This window comes from Pseudochaenichthys georgianus, chromosome 15 (assembly GCF_902827115.2).
Source record: "Pseudochaenichthys georgianus chromosome 15, fPseGeo1.2, whole genome shotgun sequence".
Classification (NCBI taxonomy): domain Eukaryota; kingdom Metazoa; phylum Chordata; class Actinopteri; order Perciformes; family Channichthyidae; genus Pseudochaenichthys; species Pseudochaenichthys georgianus.
This window is the reverse complement of record NC_047517.1, coordinates 9,973,279-9,997,363: the sequence shown is the minus strand read 5'-3', so window position 1 is coordinate 9,997,363 and position 24,085 is coordinate 9,973,279. Positions and strand designations below refer to the sequence as shown.

General features: G+C 39.9%; 2 protein-coding genes across 2 annotated transcripts in view; both read left to right on the top strand.

Annotated features, from left to right (window-relative positions):
* The window catches only part of slc24a3 (solute carrier family 24 member 3), a 149,758-nt gene extending 136,709 nt beyond the window's left edge, over positions 1 to 13,049 (top strand). The window contains exons 10-17 of the mRNA XM_034100770.2: positions 112 to 239; positions 1,168 to 1,328; positions 3,253 to 3,484; positions 4,186 to 4,352; positions 4,636 to 4,750; positions 5,711 to 5,823; positions 6,871 to 6,936; positions 7,403 to 13,049. Of these exons, the coding sequence (XP_033956661.1) occupies positions 112 to 239; positions 1,168 to 1,328; positions 3,253 to 3,484; positions 4,186 to 4,352; positions 4,636 to 4,750; positions 5,711 to 5,823; positions 6,871 to 6,936; positions 7,403 to 7,552 (1,132 nt within the window). The 3' untranslated portion in view covers positions 7,553 to 13,049. The remainder of the gene's footprint in view (positions 1 to 111; positions 240 to 1,167; positions 1,329 to 3,252; positions 3,485 to 4,185; positions 4,353 to 4,635; positions 4,751 to 5,710; positions 5,824 to 6,870; positions 6,937 to 7,402) is intronic.
* A 1,837-nt stretch (positions 13,050 to 14,886) lies between these two features.
* Positions 14,887 to 18,926, top strand: LOC117459788 (uncharacterized). The gene is made up of 4 exons (XM_034100899.2): positions 14,887 to 15,299; positions 16,446 to 16,672; positions 16,774 to 16,933; positions 17,634 to 18,926. Exons 1-4 carry the CDS (start codon positions 15,023 to 15,025, stop codon positions 17,816 to 17,818), a joined length of 849 nt encoding a protein of 282 aa, XP_033956790.1. The 5' UTR covers positions 14,887 to 15,022; the 3' UTR covers positions 17,819 to 18,926.
* The last annotated feature ends 5,159 nt before the right edge of the window (positions 18,927 to 24,085 follow it).

The following is a 24,085-nucleotide window of genomic DNA, read 5'->3' as shown; positions in this document are numbered from 1 at the left end:
GGATCTCCCCCAATAAAACAAAACTGATGAGCATTTTTGTGATCAAAGTTTTTTTAAATCACCTATTGTACATAAATGTTCCATGTGAATTAGTCTTGACCTTTGTTTCAGGATGAACTCCTACGTTGTTCGTTTTCTGGAGAGGCGGACGAAGAATTCGTCCAGTCTGAGGAACGGAGTGGCCTCTAACGGCGAGCTTGAAGATGGCTGTGACGCTACATCTGTTCTACTGAAGAAAGGTTATTTTTTATGTTTATGATACTTACACTTTTTGTTAAGTAGGATAATCTCCACATATTAACACCACTTTTATGATTGTTGAGTGTAAATACGATCCGTAGAAGTTAAAATGTAAAAACGACTATGAAAAAACTTCATGACGGTGGCATGACATAACGTCACCAACGCTAAGCTAAAGGCGGCTAATGTTCAGCATGATGCATTTGTACCTATCAGTAATGTGTTTCTGTCTCTTCTCCCTTCACACAGTATTTATCCTACCAACATTCACACAACATATTTAATCAAGCATTGTAGACACTATATTTTGAAAATGAGATCCTTGGCAAACAAATGTATGTGATACTTAAACGTTTTATTCATTAGGATAATCTCCACATATTAACAACACTTTCACAATAGTTTGAATGTTAATGCAATTGCCAGAAGTAAACCACAGGCATAACCACCGCTAAGCTAAAAGTGGAAAATGTTCCGTGTGACAACATTTAACTGTCGCATTTATCAACCTGTTAGCAACAGTCGTTTCTAACATACATCAAAACTCCACACATTAACCAGTCGGGTAGTAACTGACATATTTTATGTCATAAAATAAAAAATGAGATCTCTTTAGCTTTGTTTTTAACTACAGATCTTATACAAACGTTGATTACGAGACGAGGACACCGGCAGTGGTAAAATGCTCATTTCCTGGTTTTATGACTCCGGAATTCCTACACCACTTCCTACACCATTATCTAACACAGGACAGAGCCATGCTAACTTTTTCCCTCTTGCTAACTTTTTAAGCTTAGTTTAAAAAAAACAAAAAAACATGTAAGAATACATTATCTAGGATTTGATTTGTGTGTTAAAGAACTGTATGTTCTAGCACGATGTCACGAGGTATGGAATATAGACGATGCATGTGTGTGTTTCCCACAGCGAACCACCACAGGAAGCCGTCTGTGCTGATGGTGGACGAGCTGCTGTCAGCCTACCCCCACCAGCTGTCCTTCTCTGAGGCGGGCATGAGAATCATGATCACCGACCACTTCTCTCCGAGGACCAGGCTCACCATGGCTTCACGGATGCTCATCACAGAGGTACACACAGGCGCACTACAATACTTTTGATTGAAACATGAACAAAATAAAAGGATGGCTACCATTTCCAATTGGAAGCAGCCTGCAGTGGGTTTTCCTCAGATGATTGTGCTTTAGCCTAAACCCTAACCCTAACGTCTCAATGTCTGCTACTCCAGCACACAACCCATATATACGCTCCTCTCATTACAGGCCATTACAGGCCACTAGCAATCAAATACTGACAGACTGCCTCTGCTTTGGGGCGGCTGTAGTCCCTCAATCTGTAGGGACTTAGCATGGGAAGCAAAGGGCCGCCAGTTCAAGTCAAGGAAGGACTTCAACCCTTCTACCATATATTTTTTTGATTCCTGTAGAGTGTGCTTCTTTAAGGGGCCCTTCACCTAACACTCTTATCTCTGCAATTTGAGTGCAATCAGTGCTAGCTTCGCAGACAGCCAGATGAGGTGCTTTATAGCACTTTAAACCATGATATGATGTTAATAAAAGCTTAAAGGGAGATGCTAAGGACTTTATTCACCAGCTGTCATTTAGACCTGTCTGAAAGGAACATGATCACCTTCACTGTAGGGGTGTTGAAAGTAATCGTTTCTACGGTGCATCGCGATGCGGATGATTCTGCATCGATGCAGTGACAGAACATAATCGATTACAGCGTAGTAACGTTGCTTCCTGATTTTCTGGCCGCGACTTTACAATAACGGTTTTTTTTCTGTCACTTGAATATCAAATCGGTCGGTGACGCAGAGATCAGGGACACCAAACACGGAGCAGTCTGCTTTCTCCACCAACACAAGAACACCAGTCCAGAACCAACAGCAGAAGGACCCGCTCTGAATCACTCCGTGTTCCTCCAAACCCCCCCCCCCTGAAAATAATCAATTAAATTCAAAACCTTTATTTATCCAGGTGAAATCCCATTGAGATCAATGATCTCTTTTTCAAGGGAGACCTGCAATAATGAGTGACAGGCTGATGGTGACCCGATAGAAACTTTATTATTCTCTTAATCACTGACTGAGATGATGAAGCTAATTTAATCTCCTACATTCATGGGATGTATGTAACAGTAAGACAGAGAATGTAAGTGTGCACCCACATGCAGTGTTTTTGTTTGTATATGCTGTTGTAAATACTCCTGTTGTCTGCTGTGTTCAGACTCGAGTCCTGTGTGTGATGCCACATTCAGGACCTTCAGTGTCCCTTCTTAACAGAAGGCCGTGGCTAGAAGCTGCAGCTAGACTGCAGAAGCATTAGCTTTTTGTTTCTGAGGATGGAACAACTTCACACACAGATACTGTATAGGGATGCTAGAGCTATACAATTGATTTATTTTGGTTTATAAATTAATGTCAAGACATTTATGTTATTGATTTCTGAAGCACTTTCTCAATAATAAAAAGAGAGTTCATACTGTATGTATTTTCATGGATGAAAAAGAAGCCATGTGCAGTAATATAGGAAATTGAGGATGCAACGCATTGGTATGAATCGTGATGCATCGGGATATGGAATGGAATCAGTGACAGGATAATCTAATCGACTTGTGAGACCAGTGAAGATGCAGAGCCCTAATAGACTGCAGCACATACTATTCTGTAAATCGGTCATTTATGAATCGACCAAAACTATATAAACATTAAGAAATTACAAACCTTAGGGGTTGTCACTATAACTGTTGAAATAATTAGATGAAACTTTGACCTGCTCTCGCTTGTTACAACACTTTTTAAAAGTTTATAACTGAGATGTAAACAAATAAACTCTTTTGAAGTTTCATTTTCAATATAAACACAATAAAGAGATCCGTTTGTTGAGCTTTTAAACTCATTTGTACAATTTTCTGTGTGTGTGTGTGTGTGTGTGTGTGTGTGTGTGTGTGTGTGTGTGTGTGTGTGTGTGTGTGTGTGTGTGTGTGTAACAGAGGCAGCGTCTAATCCACTCACGGACTTTGACCAATGGTGACTCAGATGTCCAAGTGAAAGGAGGAAGTAGGCGGGGCATAGAGAACGGGATGTCCGGACCTGAGAGGGGGATCGCCGTTCGCCGCGAGGACCGAGAGGCGGGTAACGAGACGGACAACGAGGACAACGAAAACAATGAAGAGGAAGAAGAAGAGGATGGAGGGGGGCCCTTTGTACCCTTCCAGTGCCCAGGTACCTGCTGGAGATGGATCTGTGGGCACTGTGTTTACACACATTATCTATTGTCACTTGTGTTTAAAGAAATACTTTTTTGGAAAACCCTGATTTGCACACATTTAAAAAAAGTTGAGTGCAAAACACTGGACACATTCTCACACTCAACGACGGCCATCTTGGTTATGTGACGGAAGCTTCACAACCAGTTGAACTATACATATATAAGTCATGCATATGTTTTTTATTCACTATATAAGTAACGTACTTACATCACTATTCTGGTGTTGAAAAGAAAACACGGTTAATCGATGATTTGGTATCGCTAATGTTAGTAAAACTAGATAGCTATCCAACTGCAGCAATACAAAGTTAAATACAAAATATAAAGAGTTATTTAAACAAAAAGTTAAAAAAGTTAACAAAAATAAAAAGTTAACATAAAATGTCCAATAAATGATAAAATACAAATAACTGAACGTGCAATAAAACATTGTATGTACAAAAAAAACAAGTTAAATGTTTAATAAAATATAAACATTTTTGAATAAAAACAGAAATATAAAAATTAAAATGTTGACATTGTACTACAACATGTAACATCTATATTACAATATACGTACATGAGATAACATTGTCCTAATACGGTAGTAGTCTGTTGATCCTTCCTCCCTCTTCTTCATCGGTGTGTATATCTCATGTTTCTTGTGTGTTTGCAGCGGGGGGGTTCAACAAGCTAAAGTGGCTGGTGGCCTGGCCTCTCTGCCTGCTGCTGTACTTCACCGTCCCCAACTGCTCCACGCCTCGCTGGGACAACTACTTCATGCTGTCCTTCTTCTGCTCCACCCTGTGGATCGCTGGCTTCTCCTACATCATGGTCTGGATGGTGAGAGACTGGAGGGGGGATTGAGGCGGAGGCACACTGGTAGAAATGTAGATAAAAAAACCTAATGATTTAAATAAATACCCACGTGTTCATCAAGCTGATGTACATAGACAATTTACAGAACTTTCTTTCTCATTCTAAGTAAATGGGGGTTAGGGTTAGAAATAGTACTTGTAGTACCACTGTTTGGCCACTGCGAAAACCTGCTTTGATTTGGATTTCGAAATAGAAAAACAAATACCTGCCAAAATACAGGCAGTAATATTCTGTCTTCCTCTGTCAGGTGACAGTGATCGGCTTCACACTCGGTATCCCGGACGTCATCATGGGCATCACCTTCCTGGCAGCCGGCACCAGCGTCCCTGATTGCATGGCCAGCCTTATAGTGGCACGACAAGGTAACACACACACACACACACACTCACACACACACACACACACACACACACACACACACACACACACACACACACACACACACACACACACACAAATAACAGGTACAAAACTGTCATTTAGCACACACACACACACAAACAGCTCATTGAAGCCAAACAACAGAATCAAAGTGAATGCAGTATCAAAGAGCCAGAGAGGGAAGAGATGACAGAGACAGAGATGGGTGAGGGGGAGTGTGAGTGGGGGGGGCCCCTTCCATCCCTGTGGCGAGGCTGTAAAAGAAAGGGGGGGTGGTGAGAGCAGACAGCCTGACACGGTCCCTTTCTCCATCCTTTCATCTGTATTTATTCTTGCTCCTGTTATCAAATATTTAAACTATGTGGGGGGGGGGGGGGGATTGAGGTTTGGGGATGGGTCTTGCTCGCAGATCCACTGATGCCACACGTATCAACCCACCTTTGTCCCAACCTGACACATCCCAGTGTAAACCGTAAAAGTCGTAATGAAGTTAAAATGCCTTAAATGATAAGAAAATGACTTGTTCTAATATGTTTTTCTGGGAACTTTTCTCTCAGAATTCTGATATTTTCTCAGAAATGCATCTCTTAATAACTCTAACCCCAAACCCGAGAATAAATCACTTTACGTCAGAACTCAACAATTTCCAAAATTGGGATCAATAAAGTCAATCTGATCTAATCTCAATACAAAAAGTGGAGATCATTCTTTTTCGTAAGTATGTGAAACAGGTTAAATGTCAAATTGTTGATCTGTGATCTACAAAATATTCTTAATCTAGCATCCTCAGATCGATTGCTTCTGTCTCCATCCACACATCCGGGGATCGTGGGGTATTCGTCTCATTAGTGTAAAGTTCTTGAGGAAACAACAATTTATATCTCGGTAACTCTCTCTCCGTTTCTTTCCATCTTATTTTCCTTACACATGTATCTGTTCAGGAATGGGAGACATGGCTGTGTCCAACTCCATCGGCAGTAACGTGTTCGACATCCTGGTGGGGCTCGGGCTCCCCTGGTCCGTGAAGACCCTCGCTATCAACTACGGCTCTGATGTAAGTAACACACCTCAAACCCCCTCTTCTCGAGGTCAAACCTGAACTATTCACAGCAATACAGGTGATGGCAATTCATCAGCACTAAAGTAGGTGCTTCTTCTAACTTTAGATAACCATCAAAATAGTATTTTGCCTAAATGAAAGTCATTAAGTGGAGTGTCTGCACATCCAAGGCTAGTTTACTTGTCATGATGTAACAGCATGACAGCACTACTCAACACATATATGTACTAGATGGAAATAAGAACAATACATTGGGGTGACAAAAGTCTACTTGTTTGTGTAACCCTGTCAACAGGGACGTTCACACATGTTGGAGCAGTTTCTCAGTAAAGAGAAAACATGATCACAAGAACAACATGCTATGCAGCTATCTGCAACAAGTTACTGATAACAAATACCACATTGAAAATGAGAAAACAAAAAGCAAGAGAATTGCTGAGTAACTGGTTTGTTTATAAAAGCATCTGGGTTATGCAGCACCACACAAAATGAAAACAAAGACAATTAATTGGTATCGAAATGAGCTGTTGTTATTCATACATGTTTCCACAAATAATTAATAGTCAACAAAAGCATAAATCGTTAGGATTTCAGACGATGTTATCAGTATCCCGAGTTGTTACTGAAGTGCACTCTGTTTGCTTCTCACAACGGCACAGACCTTGCATTCTGTAGGTTTACATACTTGTTTTTTAATTGAACAGTACATTAATGTCCATAACTTGTGAAACATTGGAAAAATGGTACGTTGACTCCACTGGAATTAATTCCTTTTGCAGCAAAATGTAATAATATAACAACAACAACAAATCCAGGCTTCCACGATTTTAGGGCTAAAAGTGAAAAATGTATTGAGTTCTGATCAAAACATATTTTTTAAAGTCATAATCCTGCAAAAAAGTTAGAATTCAGACGAGTCAGAACTCCAATTAATAGTAGTCATAGACTTTCTTGAAATGTATGAGAGGATCAAACTTTCTGCCACTTTCCTTCCGTGTTCGTTCTAATAGTATTAATGTCTCACACATGATCTGTTTGCAGATCAAAATCAACAGCAAAGGCCTGATCTTCTCCGTGGGGCTGCTGCTGGCCTCTGTGTTCATGACTGTGAGTGACAGCACGTCTCATCACATACCTCCGATACCCCTTTTCCACTGACAGTTCCGTTCTAGTTCCGAGCCGGGCTGGTTTGGTTCACAGTTAGTTCAACTCGGAAACAAGTTAAGATCCAATTTGCTTTCCCACCGACCAGCGCCTGAGAAGAGCCACGTCATGACGTCACGTTTATGTTGATCCCCAGCCTTTGACTGATAGGGCTCTTGGTTTTTGGTGCTGGCCGAGCAATTAGTTGGCCCCCCATTCATCCAGTTAGCAGGCCAGAGAGCCGGCGCTGCTGCGGTGTAAACACAAAAACTGGTTTGAAATGGGGCTCCGGCTTCAAACTGGAACTGCCTCGGCGGGAAAAGGATATAATAGAGTTCTGATTCCCGTCCATGTGTTTGTTTCCTCAGCCCATTGATCAGTTAATCTGCCTTTTAACCCCCCCCCCCCATCTGTGTCTATCTCTGTCCAGGTCCTGGGAGTTCACCTCAACAAGTGGACTCTGGACAAGCGCCTGGGTTTCACGTGTCTCCTCCTCTACTCCGTCTTCCTGTGTGTCTCCTGCCTTATCGAGTACAATATCTTCACCTTCGTCAACCTGCCAACCTGCCGCGACGATTAACACACACAGACGAGTGCACACATATATACTATATAAATGGTGTTTGCAAACACATTCCGACGATAGAATTAGACCCAGAAAGTATAATTCTTAATATATTTAACAGCGAGAATGATTTGCAAATACCATTTAAAACATACTCACTTACCTGCTTTTATGAGAAGATGTCCCACTCTGCTTCTTTTTTTCCGATGGCTGTTATCTGCTGTGTCGGCGAGTTTTCGGGGCAGAGATAGAAATGACTGACGGGCCCTCACACAGGGCAGAACTGAGGACAGGAGTCACCACTACTGCTTGCTCCTGACTTGAGGACCTTTATTTTGAAACTCCCTGTATTTAGGTGTGAAAGTAGGCGTGTTTACTAGCTGCTAACCTTTCCTGAGAGGAAAGGTGGGTCTTTTAGATCTACTAGTTGAGAGTAATAATTATAAAAGCAATGATGTAAATAGGTGGGAGGGTGTAGATTAGCACTTTGGTTCAGATAACGTTTTTAAGAGTGCAAATCTTCAGGCAAAGAGCTAAGCAGATGGGCCCGATGTTCAAACACCATTATCTTAAGACTATTTTAGATTTCCAACATGTGGACATTATTAAGTATTTTTAGATTTTAAGAAACACAACCCCCACACAGAATCAGGGCATTATCAAAACATATTCAAAAATAACCCCTCAGCATATTTTAATTCAAGCGGTTAGGTCAAAAACGAACCCTTCACCTCCTCATGGTTCTGTTGTCATGCTTTACAAATGTTAGTCTGTTTGGCCAATCATTGGAAATGTCAGAGACATGTTCAGGAAACTTGGCCAATCACAGGTCATTCCCAGCATAGGGAACAGTACCTGCGAGAAGACGAAAAGCAGGAAGACAATACGTGCTTCAGAGATGCATGCGGAAGATGATTGGGGCCACATGTGAAATTATTTTTGAGATCTGACCAAAAGTAAAATTGCTTTTGAGTTCTGATAAAAAAGTAAAAATTCTGACTTTCTTTTTCAGAGGTCTGCACTTTGATCTCAGAACTAAAGAAAACATAAATGTTGCCGGATCCAAAAAGAACATTCCCATGTGGCCCTTATCAACTTCCGTAGGTTGGTAGAAGAATGAATGAATACCAACACTGACTCTCCGTCTCTCTGCAGATCTCTACCGTACCTTTACCTTCTTTGAGATCGTGTTGCCGCACAGTTACTATTGTGTCCACGTATGTTTTTCTCCTCAGAGTTCCATCAAACTAACGCTCCTAACCTTTTTCATTGATGCTATGACAATGATTTATTAGCAATGTATCACCGCTTTTTTATGGCCGAATATTATCTACCTTTTGGATTGTATTGTCTGTTTTCAGCTGCTTTATATTAGTTTGATTTGATTGTTTTTTCACCACACTAAAAGATGCTAGCTCTCACACTGTGTATGGATGAGCTGCACCGCTCAGTCTGACAGCCGGAGAGGAAGATCTGCGCTCAGCGAAACAAGTACAAGGGTCTGCCAGACTGATCGGTTCAAACAAACAGGCGTTTAGTCTTTGTTGTAATAGTTTCCGTCTGAGAGACACGGTCAAAAACAAGCTTCTCCTCTAATTTACCGTGACATCACCTACGCTTGTCCGACAAAAAGATCAGAGCGCTTGAGAAAAAAGACGCTAGGCGCAACACTGTTCTCAAGGTGGCCGCATGAAAAAGCATAAGCTCTCTCCTCAGTGGAAACGATTGAAAAAAGATGCTGCCGCTCAAAAAAAGCACTCTGTGGACACAAGCCGTTAGCCGCTAGCCGTTAGCCGCTAGCAGTTAGCCTCGAGCAGTTAGCATCGTACAATAGCATATTGTTCTCTGTATCTTTGCCTTTTTCTGGAGAACAAAATAACCTAAAGTCACATTTTTGTCCAATAATGCCCACATTTAATTTCCTCCTCAAGCTTTACCATCAATAGCATCATAGTTGTAGCTCCTATATTTTTTACTGGGAATGAAATAGCTTTAAGGGAAAGATTCTTCTGTATCTTCTGTAAATAGACCACCTCTGTAAATACCCCTAGATGTCATATTTATTATTTATTCATGTCATTCGCACATTTCCCCTCTGGAGGTCACAAAGCACCCGGGCAGGTTTTATTTATGGACCCAGTTGGCTGGAACCACTCGTGTTCGAACAAGCACAATTTCCTCGAAAAGGTATTTTGTCTTGTTGATTTTATCAATGACTTTTATGTTGTATGTGTGGATGTTAAAAAAAAGAAATGAAACTTGCACTGAAGAGCTTAAACTAGGAGACTTCAAGTGTTTCTCCTGATGCGTGCTGATTATAAGGATGGCATGCTTGTAAAATGAAGCAGGTTTTTATGAAATAATTATGTTTTTTAGAGAAGTAAATGTTTTGGGAGATTGTTGCGGAGAGGTGTCGTAGTTTGCGCTGCCACCTAGGGACAGAAACGATGAACTGCTGCTTTTTTTCTCTTATGGAAGACACCGACCAAATAGACTGAAAACAGTGGTGGCATTATTTCAAAACGGTCGCACGAGGTACTTCCTCTGCACTCGTGAGGTAAAGGTGCAATACCAAGCATCAGGACTTTTATTCCAGCTCTAATACTCAAAGGTTGAGCGTTCGACTTTATTTTTATCCAGGAGTTCTTTGTATTTTGTAACGCCTAATGTCTAGATTTGTCCAGATTTGGTAGGTTTGTGGTAAAATTGAGATAAATATTCCTACTAGTTTTTTGGAGCATGTACAATGTGGTTCGTGAAACCCTACGGAGGATTTGTATTCAACTACTGGAGTCACACTATTCCTCAAAGACTTCCAGCACAGAAATGAACTCGTCATCGGTCAGATTCATCAAAATGTCAGCTTTCCTCTATTTTTTGTTTTTGTTTAATGGAAGACAATTACTAAAAAAAGTCTGATTGGTTTCAGGGAAATGTTTAATTTATTGACGAGTATTATCAAATATAAGATCTGAGAAATATTGTCTTTCGAATGTACAAATAATTTATGTTTGTTGTCAATATATCATATCACATTTATGTATACAGAGGCAGAGTGCTATGAACGGAAAACAGGGTTTACGTGTGTTGCGAATCTTATGTAATGCAATAACTATGAGCTTATGTGTAAATATGCCGCTTTAATGATCAAAGAGACATTAGTTTAACAAGATGTCTGAGAATATGTGACTCTGTAACAGCATTCCTAACAACGTTATTTATCAATGACTATACACACAATCACAGCAGGACTGTTATTAACATATGGAGCCCTACAACTCTTACCATGGTCAGTTCTTCCACACTGTATTATCAAATAATAATGGGACACGGATTTATTTAAGTTATTCTCAAATACTGTTGATTCTGGTTATAAAGTAGCCTGACGCTAGATTTTGAAGTTTTGAACTAATTTCCCATTTGTTCTAATTATTTATTTGAAAGTTACTCTGAAATATCAATTTAATCTGGTGCTTCAGTGAAAGAGAATATTCTGAGATGGTATACAAAGTTTCATTTATTTGAAAAAGTTGTGTTGAGTTTATAGAGATATCTAATAAGAGATATCTGAAACAGCCCATTTCTGCTGAGTCAAAAGTCTGATTAGGTCATTCAAAAATGACGAGGTAGTCACAGGCAAGTCAATCGTTTAATGCATGATGCAATACTCGTTTAAAATTATGAATATATATTTTAATATATAAACATTTTTGACTTGCATTCTTTGGGTTTAAGTTAGTATGTCATCATTAAGCCTTTCTTTCTACATCTCACCTCAAGTCACATTTTGAAGTTAAATAATGATATTACTTTCTTAAAATGTTGACTCATAATTATGTATTACGTTATTTCAGATAATAACTAGATATGTTTTTGAATTATCATGACTTCTGGTTTCAAATATGCCTCGCATTAATACCCTTAAAGATCTTCTGATATGAAGGAAAAACATGACACACATTCATTCAATCCAAGTGAGTTAAACGTTATAATGGAGTGGTGCAGGAATGAGTCCGAAAACCCTGAAGTGAGTTAGCATGTCACCATGTGTGGGTCCCTCGCCTCAAAGGCAATGTTTTTTTTTAACCAGTTTTTTGGTGAGAAGCCTGAAATAAGATCTGTTGTTAACACGAGCTGAAGAGATGTTCACGTTTAGTTCTAGGACATAAAATACGTCAGTAATACCCCACTTGTGAATGTCCGAAGCTTTTATGTGTTATCAAAATGGCGGTTGCTAACAAGTGGATTAATAAACTACTAAACGTCATCACACCAAATATTAGCCACATTTAGCTTAGCGGTGGCAACCATTTGACCATGATGTGTTTGTGTATAGCATTACGTTAGCTTTTCATTACTGCAGATTGAATTCATGCTTCAGAAAGCACAACGTGATAATATGTGGAAATGATCCTGCTGAACAAAGTATCATGAACATGTGTTGGCCAAAGATCTTGTTTTTTTAAATATTCCAAAATACAATGTTTAAGTCCAATTGCTTTTTGTCAAGACACCCGGGTCGGCCTACAAAAAGACATCATCAGTGCACCACTCGATAGGTATCATATTATGTTCTGAAGGACCAATAAAATAAAGTATATCTCATTCGAAACCAATAACGCTGATGACTGTTCAAAGTTTAGTTTCAAGACAGTCTGTGTTTTCATTTAAATCAAGCAGCGGATCTTTAAGCATGTAGCATTCCTTGCTATTCAGCTATATTAACAGATGTTCACTCGATATGATACACCACTCTGAAACAACACTTGGTACAAGGAATCGTCATTCGTTCATGTTTTGAAGTATTTTCAGTACACCACAGGGCATTTTTTCAGAAATATCTGTATCTCGCACTTTACCAGTTAACAATTGATGGTACAGATGATTTGGTGGAATACATTCTGTGCTGCTATTCACTGTTTGTACCCGAACATAGGGTCTTTGAAAAACCAACCAAACTACTACATTTTGAAAAGAGGTGTCTTGTGAGATTTCTTAATAATGTTGTGATATTCACATTGGTGATATTGCTGATGTACATACTGTATATAGATAGGTGTAAATGTATTTATATATTTTTTGTCTCAACCTGTATATCTGTTGAATATATTTTCATAGATCCTAGGTGCCCTTTGTACCCCCCTTTGATGTGTTTGAGACCTCTGAAGATATTGTCCTTTGTTTACTCGCATGGAGATATTTCAATATGATAAATAATTTAAAGTAAATCTTAATGTATATTGGGATGAGGGTTCAACACGTTTTTTAGATGGCACTGGATTTAGTTTGAACTGGATATCCTAGATGACTGCATGCTGTTGCTAGTACGGGATATAAGAGAGTGTGAGTGTTTGCAGACGATACGTTTCTCTGGATCTAAGCTTTACCTCTTCATACACAAGAAAACTTTTCAACATAGTTTACTTTGTGTTTAGATGTTTTAAATGTAATTTTGAGAGATTATTGTGCTACCTTAGCATTAATAAAGTGGTCTTTGCTTAAGGAAACACAAGCCTTGTCCTGTGGTACGTTTTTATTGGATATACAAACTCACACATGCATGCAGAAATTCCTTTAAAGGACTGACAAGTACCTCTTGTATTGTCACTTAACGGTAATGTATACTTGCACACACTCCCTGTTTAAGTGTATACTTTCGCTTTACCTTGTCATAGTTTTTCTCTTTGCAGATATCCCATAGATATACGGATGTGGAGCTTTTGATGTACAGTCATAAGAGTTGGGAGGGTTACTTTAAAAAAAAAATCTGTAACAATTACCCGTAAAAAAGTGTTTAAAAAAATAATAATTGTACTTTCCGTTACTTTCGGATGTGGATACCTCAATATCAAATGCAATGAAAAAAGGAAATCTGTTGTTTTTTTACCATAGTGAACACAACAGAACAGTGTGCCCTTAGAAAAGAAGAAACCAAGATATTAAAGATCAGAAATGTGTGCTCAGAGATTTTATTTATAGTAAAGCTGCCTTTCATTCAGCATATTCAGGCAGCAGCCTGTACACCAACACTGAAACACATGAGCACATATACAGTTTGAAAAAGCAGAAATAAAATCTGAGCAGACAGAAAATGCTCCGTTTTAGTTTAATACACACAGTTAGGCTCACACACACTATTTTATGACCATATAGGTTCACATACTGAATTAAAAACAGAACAAATGAAGCAAAGAAAGTGAAAACCATAAAGCAGATTCAGGCAGTAGGCGTATAGATTCACACTTAAAGTGTTAGCCTACAGAACAGAACAGCTGACAGAGAAGAGACAACATCTGATCCTTTACAACAAACATGCTCTTTTTTTAGTAACATTGTAATCCTGATAGTTATCCCCAGTTTTTTTAATTTAAAAGTATTCTGATTACGTATTTTTTGTTTATGTAACTGTAAGAGAATACAGCTATCTTTTCTGTATCCTTATTACATATTCCCATTACTCCAATAAATACTTTTTTGTTATTTTAACTGCTGGTCATTTTCAGAATTTTTTATTTTTATTTTTTTAATCTAAATGACAAAATGTTTAATTTGGGAGAAATGTTTTCAGTGCTTTGTAGAATAAAATGAAAACGTTTACTCAGCTACATACCTATAAATGGTCAAAAGTTAAGAAACTAAAGAGTTACATACACACCATTCTGCTAGTAGTTTTTATTGGGTTTTATTTGGTTGCCAGCCTAATTTATTTATGTAATGCAAACATATCAATAATCCTACACTGAAAATACAAAATGATTTCTCCCAAAACTCATCAAAATGTTACTGATTGCATTTTGTGCTTTAATACTGCCATCTAGTGGGCATTTAGGTGAACTTCAATTATTCGATTCCCATCCATTCACATGATATACCTCTAGTTCGAAGTTGGGTAGTAAAATGTATTAAATCCCGTTGAATAACATTTCTGAAGATTAATCCCTGGTTTATTCACACACACACATTCATTGAAAAATGCATTCAGAGCCAGGCAACAGAAATTAATTGGACCCAACCAAGTGCACACTTGGGAAGGGGTGGGAGGAGGTCACAATGGTTTTCCTTGACAAACGGAAGTAAATATAAAATAGTTACAAAAAAAGGGTTCATAAAATAAAACAAACTGCATATATTCCTCGGAGAAGACAACACATTCCCCGGAGATGTAGACTACACTCTCAAAGGTTTAGTATGGATTATGTCTCTCTTTTGCCGTGTGTATGTAGGCTACTAGGATAAAAGCAACCTTGTTGCTGTGCACTGGTCTCACAAAACTACAACTGTACGTTTTGGTCCAATCTGCGTTACTGTTGCCTTATGGGAAACGTAGTTCGGTAGCCGCTCCCAATGTTCTTTCAACATTTGGGTGACGTTTGTGCAACGTGGTATTGGAAATTCCTCAACTTCCGCTTCTCTTGAGTGAAGCGCGTCAAGAAACGTTATTAAACGGTTTGGAAAAGGTTTTGGGAACGTATGAGAAAAAGTTAAATGGAGCACGATAATGGGGATAACCACAACTGGCCGATGCAACGACGAGAGCAGGGTTTGGTGAACAAACATATGGCAGACATTGCTCGGGAGAGCCTCCAGCAGAGGCTGTGTGCCGGGGAGATGCACAGTCTGACCGAACGAGGCTCCAGACGCTCAGGGGAAGAGTTCACAGACGAACCCCGGCGAAGGGACGTTAGTTTCGGGGAAGAGCCGCCGTTTTCCACCGCCTGTAGCTCCGGAGCTGACAAGTTACTCTCTGCCCCCCCATCCACAGGTAGACGGTCATTCACTGCGAATTGCGAAACCCTGGAATAGTTTTGTGTTGTCTATCCGTGATACTGCAAGTGCACGTGAACGTGTGTGCTTTGAAGTATTTATGGCAACGATTTATTTTATCCTCAAAATACTATTTCTGCTATTCTTTTATAAATTTGCTGTATTTCAGGGTGTAATACATTTGATATTTAAGGTTACATTACATTACATTTAGCTGACGCTTTTATCCAAAGCGACTTACAATAAGTACATTCGACCAGGAAGACACAACCTTGAAGAAAACAGAATCATATAAGTACATCAGGTTTCATAGAGCCAAGCATTTCAAGTGCTACTCAACTGGCTATAGATAAGCCAGTCCTTTATTATTATATAAGTGCTCTGTTAGCAGTTCTTTGTTAGTAATTCTATCGCTCGAGGTGGAGTCGAAAGAGATGAGCTTTCAGTCTGGTTAACTGTATTATATTCACAATACATTCTATTTATTTGATATTGTTATTGATGGTTTCATTTTGGTTTGTTTTGCTAGTAGTATTCCTATCTGAGGATATGTACAAATGTTGATATCAATATTTGGAACTTATTTATTTCATTCACATACGTACGCCCTTAAAAAAGCATATAGTAAATACCATTGAATTGATGCTCACCTTTTTGAAAAAAACAAAATCATACATTTCATAAATGTATAGCCTACTGAAGGTCGTGCTTTGACAGAAGTTATGAGATGGATAGATTGAGATAATTAATTGAAGACTGAAGAGATGTGATCAATAATATCTTCGAGACTATCATTTCCAGAGTAGTAAAAGTGTTAATGCCTAGAAATGTAATAAAATATATATGTTAACAACAAATATCCAGTGACAATGTAACACAAATGTTATATAATATGTTCTGAGCATTAAATAAGAATTCTGAGATTAAAGTCAGATTTCTTTTTTTTGTATTCATACTGTTTTGCTCAGAATTCTGACTTTTTTTTCAAAACATTCAGAGTTTAATCTCAGACTCTCATTTGGCCCCAGTGGCGTATCACTCCAGCAATCAGTGGGAAAGCAAACAGGTTAACTAGCATTTGAACTCGAACAGTACTCATTTAGGTGGAAAAGAGGTCAACTTCTCTCCAACTCTCTTTCTCTAGAGACTGCTGCTCAAGGGAAGATCATCGCCCTGCTGGTGGAAATCAAAGAGGAGCAGCAGAGGCAGTGGGCGGTGCTGAAGGATCTTCAGGCCAGACTGCCGGGACAGCGCATCAACGAGGAGGAGGAGGACGTGGAGGATCTGGACATGGATCTCCCCCTGAGGACCCTGGAGCAGCTGGATGAGATGGAGAGGCAGCTGGAAGAGACAGGAAGTCAAAAGAGAATGGTAGTTCAAATGCCATGTACTGTGATGCTCAATCATCCTGGTACTTTGCTGTGTGAATGCTCAGGGCCTTCTGTTACGTTGACGTCTTGTCCTAATTCAAGGTTTCGTACCTGTCACGGATGGGTGGGGCTACGGTTGACGACGCGGTGAGACGTCTGATGCAGTCTGTGCTTACATTCGCTGTCGGCTCTGAGCTCAACTGGGTGGGCCGAGGCCGGAAGAGAAGCTTCAGGAACACTCGCCTCCAGGGAGTGCTCTTCTGTAAGTAGGCATTGCTACCTGCATCTACTTAAAGAGGCCCTGTTATGCTTCTTCTCCTGTCCTGTGTTGTACAGGTGTTTGTGGATATTACTGGTCTGCAAAGGCTACAATCCCAAAGTTCCATTCAGAGGGAGTTTCTCTCCCACACACTCCCCCCGCCTGAAAGGCCTCCACTGGAAACCGTTGTTTATTACCATAACATAGTGACAGACTATGGGTGAAGAGACTACATTTTTGCAAATGTCTCAATTTAACGAGAGGTTTGTGGATGTCCAACCAGGTCTAATAGTAAATGAAGGCAATTAAACAGCACATTCTTCAGTTTGTGCTTTTATCCAACAATGAAAATGGCATTCCAAAATATGAGTATAATTGTTATGGACTAGGATATATTTAAAAGTATCCTGGCTCATAATATTCATATGATATATATGAAGTAACATAGAAACGACAAAAGTGAGCCCGAAATTGCTACAATGCAACTCATGTCTGGGTTAAGCACTCATTCATACACTGTCAATAGCAATCTTATAGCCAAATCCTCTTAGTTTCAACTGACATGTTTTATTATTTGGATTATGAAGCAGGTATGGTTTGTAGTGTATTTATCTGAAAGTAAATATATGGAGAATGATGTAATGATGGTTAATAAATAACACTGATCTGTGTACAAAGGTTAATTTCTAGCTTCTCCTTTTAGGTGCTCTGAAACGCACACCGGTGGGTAAAGAAGCCACACACCATCAGTATGCTGACGTGGTGAAGAAGTGGCTGCGCTTTGCTCCGTTCAGACAGGGGGGGGGCGGGCGGCGCTGCTTCAGAGCCCCTGTGGAGTTTGCAGATTCTGAGGAAACAGACAATTCTAACCAAAGCTCCACACGGTGACATTTATCTCACTTATCAGGTATCACACAAGTTTCAGAATGAGGCATTCAAATGTTGAAAAAAATAAATGTGCATGAAAAGGTTGTTGTTATAATAATGATATTATTATGTTCAAGACACGGCACACTGTACACTTCTGGAATGTGTTGCTAATAGTGCAAATATGTCCTTTTTAAAGAGCCTAAGAGGAGACAATCTCAGTGAGCTGTGTTGGAAAAAGAAACCTGGCACTGGTGAAGAACTTGAAAATATAAATATTTGATGACACTATTGTAAGTCAAAGTCAACTTTAATGTCAATCTTACTCAGTTTGTGTTTACAGACAGAGAGATCGAAATGACGTTTCCAACATTCCCGAATATAAAAATTATACAATATACAGATATGTATACAATATGTATATCCTATATACACAATCAACAGACACATTTACACATATGCACACATTAAGATAAAAAACACAACAATCAATATTAATATATACAAAATAATCGTCACTTCAATATCAATATCTTTGGTGCAAGATTGTCCATAGAATGTGCATGTATTGCAGATTTCCCTCAAAAGTATTGTTCAGTGTATTAGCTTACATTGCTTATTAATTGGTACTGCTTTGAAATCAAACTATTATTTTCTATATTTTCCAGTGAGTATTGTTTCATCTCTTGAACACCAACAATAATGTGCCCTTTTTATTATTTTTTATTTGTGAAGTGCATGTTCACAGTTTGTCTCAAAGTGCTTTAAGTTGAGAGGGGGTTATTTTCTCTCATCCCTATCATCTCCTGCCTTAAAATTAAAGGGTTACATCTGATCAAATGTACAATTGTCGGTAAACTGAAATAATATTTTACAGACTCTCCATGACAGTTTCCACGTGTCCTTGTGTCTCTTTTGGATTTGTTTGTTGTTGTTGTTTTAGCTTTTTCTTCCAACTACAAGGTGGAAAAGTCATGATTTTGTAATAATAATTCTATTACATTTTGTTAAGTTTTTTTATATTTAGTATTTGTATTTTTTTCCTCTACATAAATTCAATTTCTTCAACATTTATCCACTTTGATAATAGTGCTAGATTTCAATATAATAAATATGTAAATATAATATATTTAACGACTAATGATTTCCAAACCCCCCTTCCTACAGTGTAGCACTCACCCTGCCCTCCTATGATGAGAGGAGCAGGGTGATGGGTCCTCCCTCCCCTTCAAAGCCTGATAGGGATGTGTGTGTACAAAACGCTGCAAACTGATATCTGCTGGGTCCAGGCTCAAGGGCGTATGGCACTCTCAACTCTTTCCAGGACATGCCGGGGCCCTGCCTGCCAGTAGCTTTGCCGATATCTGTGTTGATAGGTAATAGATTAAGAGCGGTGAATCATCTTAGAAACAGGAAGCGCCCAAACGTTTGTGTGAGTTTATCTAATTTAGCAGTGATTCCATGTCAGCCACAGCTTGTTACAAAAAACATGACTGATAGTGTGTTTAACAAACTTAAACTAGCTTTATTAAATGTCAGGTCTTTGGCAGGAAAAACATTTTTAATCAATGATGTTATCACTGAGCACAATCTCGATTTTATGTTTTTAACAGAAACTTGGATTGAACAAAATAACAGTGCAGCTGTTCTTATCGAATCAACCCCTCCCAACTTTAGTTTTTTGAGTCAGGAAAGAATGCATAAGAAAGGGGGTGGAGTTGCTATTCTGTTCAATGATTCCCTTCAATGCAGCAAGACATCGTATGGAAACTTTGATTCTTTTGAATATGTGGCCCTTCAGCTGAAATGCTCCTCTCGAGCTCTGTTCCTAAAAAAAAAAGAGTGTCGAAAAGCTGAACGCAGGTGGCGAAAAACAAATCTCCAGGTTCACTTTGACATTTATAAAGAGAGACTTGGCCTTTATAATTTGGAATTGAAAAACGCACGACAATCATTCTTCTCTGACATCATTACCAAAAACAACGCACGTGCCTTGTTTGCTACCGTCGACAGACTAACTAACCCCCCAGTGTCAGTAGCCTCTGAATTTCTAACCACAGGGCGTGCAATGATTTTGCCTCCTTTTTCACTGACAAAATTCAGAAAATCAGACAAGCAGTCAGTGCCTCTGCATCAGGTACAGCAAATGTGTTGTCTCTGTGTCCACTTAACATCAATTCAGACATCATGACACAATTCCATCAGATTAATGATAAAAACCTAGAGGACATTATTCAACTTCTGAAATCCTCCTCCTGCTGCCTTGATATTATTCCAACAGGATTTTTCAAAGATGTTTTGCCTTGCATGGCCTCAGAACTACTTCATATAGTAAACAAATCTCTTCACTCAGGTATTTTTCCACAGGCCCTGAAAACTGCAGTCATTAAACCGCTCTTAAAAAAAGAATAATCTAGATGCTTCAGTAATGAACAATTACAGGCCCATATCAAACCTGCCATTTCTAGGTAAAATCATTGAAAAAGTTGTTTTTCAACAGTTGAGTAATTTCTTGCATTTAAATAGTTGTTTCGATGTGTTCCAGTCAGGCTTTCGTCCAAACCACAGCACTGAGACTGCTCTTGTAAAGGTCTTTAACGACATCCACTTAAACACAGACAGTGGCAGAACTTCAGACTGGAAAACTGGGTGGGACTTTCGGAAACAGTTCTAAATTGGTTTAAATCCTACTTAAAGGATAGAAACAACTTTGTTTCTATAGGTAAATACACATCTGAGTTGACAAATATGACATGTGGGGTTCCTCAAGGCTCCATCTTGGGGCCTCTTCTCTTTAACATCTACATGCTACCACTGGCTCAGATAATGAAGAACAACAAAATAAGTTACCATAGCTATGCAGATGACACACACATTTACGTAACAATTTCACCAGGAGACTATGCTCCAATTCAAACACTGAGTAAGTGCATTGAACAAATCAATGACTGGATGTGTCAGAGCTTTCTCCAATTAAACAAAGATAAAACTGAGGTAATGGGTTTTGGAGCCAAGGCAGAACGTATAAAAGTTAGCGCTGAGCTTCAGTGTGCAATGTTCAAACCAACAGATAAAGCCAGAAATCTAGGTGTAGTCATGGACTCTGACCTGAGTTTCAACAGTCACATTAAAACAGTTACTAAATCAGCCTACTATCACCTAAAGAATATATCTAGGATTAAAAGACTAATGTCACAGCAGGATTTGGAAAAACTTGTCCATGCCTTTATCTTCAGTAGACTCGACTACTGCAATGGTGTCTTCACAGGTCTCACTAAAAAATCTATTAGAAAGCTGCAGCTGATTCAGAACACCGCTGCTCGAGTCCTCACTAACACTAAGAAAGTGGATCACATCACTCCTGTTCTGAAGTCTTTACACTGGCTTCCTGTGTGTCAAAGAATAGATTTCAAAAATATTGCTGCTGGTTTATAAAGCACTGAATGGTTTAGGCCCAAAATACATTACTGACCTCCTGCTAAACTATGAACCATCCAGATCTCTCAGGTCTTCAGGGACTGGTCAGCTTTCTGTCCCCAGAGTCAGAACTAAACATGGAGAAGCAGCGTTCAGTTATTATGCTCCAAATATCTGGAACAAACTCCCAGAAACCTGCAGGTCGGCTGCAACTCTGACTACTTTTAAATCCAGGCTGAAGACTTTTCTTTTTGTCGCTGCTTTTAATTGAACTATTCATATCTTAAACTGCACTGTAACTTTTATCCATGTACTTTTTCTTGTAATGTTTAATTGAACTATTCATATTTTAGACTGCACTGTAACTTTTATCCATGTATTTTTCCTTAATGTTTATTTTATTAGCTTTTCTTTTTTAATGCTTAATGTCTTTCATTTTTTTTTGTAAAGCACTTTGAATTGCCTTGCGTTGAAAAGTGCTATATAAATAAACTTGCCTTGCCTAATGTTTGCAGTAGTAGAGGTGAAATAATGCTCCCTATTTCTTTAGAGCAGGAGGCTTAAAACAACACATTGCATCTTTTAAAATCATCTGAATTGCATGGAACCATTACAATAATCAGATAAATATAATTGTTATAAAATGCACGTGTTTCAAATTGTTATATTTATTTAGCAGTGGGCAGTGGCACTATCACCAACTCACAAATAAAAATAAAAACTTCTATCTCAGTGATGCACGATTGCCCTTTATTAGTTGTGTTTAGGTTTGCTGATTGGTCATTGTAATATCTTGGATATTAACAGACAACGGAACAGTTGGTTATTTAACAGGACCCTTTATTGCTGCCTCCGGTGGTTCTCTCCCCACCCCCACTTACTGTCACTGTCGTAAACATGCCGTAACGTATATGACAACTCCCCTTGTAGTCAGTTAACTATACTATGACATCTTTTAACAATATCAACACATATCAATAACTTAGATATCCTTTCTCTAACAATTCAACACATCAATGACTTAGATATCTTTCTTTAACAATATCAACACATCAATAACTATGACATCTATATCATAACTATGAACTGTCCCCTCACAGGTCAAGTCTCTGGACAGGTCTAACAGGTCTACCAGACCTGGTTTGGATCAGTCCATCAGTGTTCCTTGTTGGACCAGGCGAGCCATGTTCTGGGCTCATCTGAATGTCTGGTGTGTTATTCCTGGGATTTGTGTCGTCGTTCGCTGGAGGCCCCGCTACGGGCACCGCTTGGAGATGTCGACGGTTACGTCTGTACAGAGCACCCTGCTCCGTCTCGATGAGATAAGACCTCTGTGTAACACTCTCACCTGCCACTACTGCAGGTGTGGACCAGGTCTTTTGGTTGTCCAGTCTGGTGAGAACATGGTCTCCTCGCTGCAGTGGTGTGAGCTCTCTCACGCCATGGCGCTTGTTATAGTAGAAGGCCTGTTTGCTCTTCTCCGCAGCATCTCGAGCTCTGATGTGATGTCTGCTCGGCCACTTTGGTTGCAGGTTCTTGGCCAGAGTGGGCAGCGTCGTCCTGATTTCCCTGCCCATTAGGAGCTCTGCCGGACTGACACCCGTACTGCTGTGTGGAGAAGAACGGTAAACCATTAAAGCAAGTAGGGGGTCCTTTTGTCTCAGAATCCCCTTTGCCGTTTGGACTGCACGTTCAGCATAACCGTTTCCTTGTGGGTTGTGGGGACTAGAGGTTGTGTGCGTAAAGTCCATGTCACAGGCAAAGCCTCTGAAGACATCGCTGCTGAACTGCGGTCCGTTGTCACTGACAACCTCCTCCGGTATTCCATGCCGGGCAAACGTGGCTCTCAGCTTCAAGATCACATGTGCACTAGTCGTGGTAGGCATGTGGAGTATCTCCAGGTATCTAGAGTAGTAGTCAGCTATGACTAGGTAACTCTCTCTCTCTCATGTTCACATACATCTATGCCAACTCTCTTCCACGGCCCGTCTGGGAGAGGTGTCGACAGGAGAGGCTCTCTGTTCTGTGCTCTCCTCTGCTCACGACAGTACATGTGTGTGATCTGTGTGGCTATGCCAGGCCACCACACCGAAGTGTTGGCCCTGTCTCTGCACTCTGACCTTGATGGCCCTCATGTATGCGTTCTAGTATCTCTGACCTCAATCTCCCTGGTATCACTATTCTACTCCCTCTGGTCACTACCCCATCATGCATAGACAGTTCGTTCCTAACGGGAAAGTACTCCCTAACACAGGTGTGTATGTGTGCTAGGTGTTCAGGCCACCCCTCTTGTATGTACCTGATCACTTCTTGGAGCTGCTCGTCCGCTGCCGTCTCCGCGTGGATGTTGTCTATCTTTTTCGGCGATGCTGGAATGCTGCTCATCACAGCTGCTACGTAACACTCCACATCTGTGTCTCTACTGAGCTCCTTGTCTTCCTGTGGGCTCCTGGACAGTGTGTCTGCCACCACCAGGGTTTTCCCCGGAGCATACTCAGCCTCCGGGTTGAACCTCATCAACCGCATGAGGAGTCGCTGGCAGCGGAGTGGCACATTGTCGAGATCCCTGGAGTTCATCAGTGGGATGAGTGGTTTGTGATCCGTAATCAGTTTGAATGCTGGTAGGCCGTAGAGATACATCTGAAACCTCTCACACGCCCACACGCTCGCCAGGCACTCCTTCTCCATCTGAGCGTACCTGGTTTCAGCGTCGTTCAGTCGCCTTGAGCAGTATGCTACCGGTCTCCAGTCGTCGCCATGGAGCTGCAGCAGGACACCGCCTATCCCATAACTGCTTGTGTCTGCTGAGACCACTGTGCTCCTGGTAACATCATAGCACACCAGGGTAGGTGACGTTGTGAGGAGCTCTTT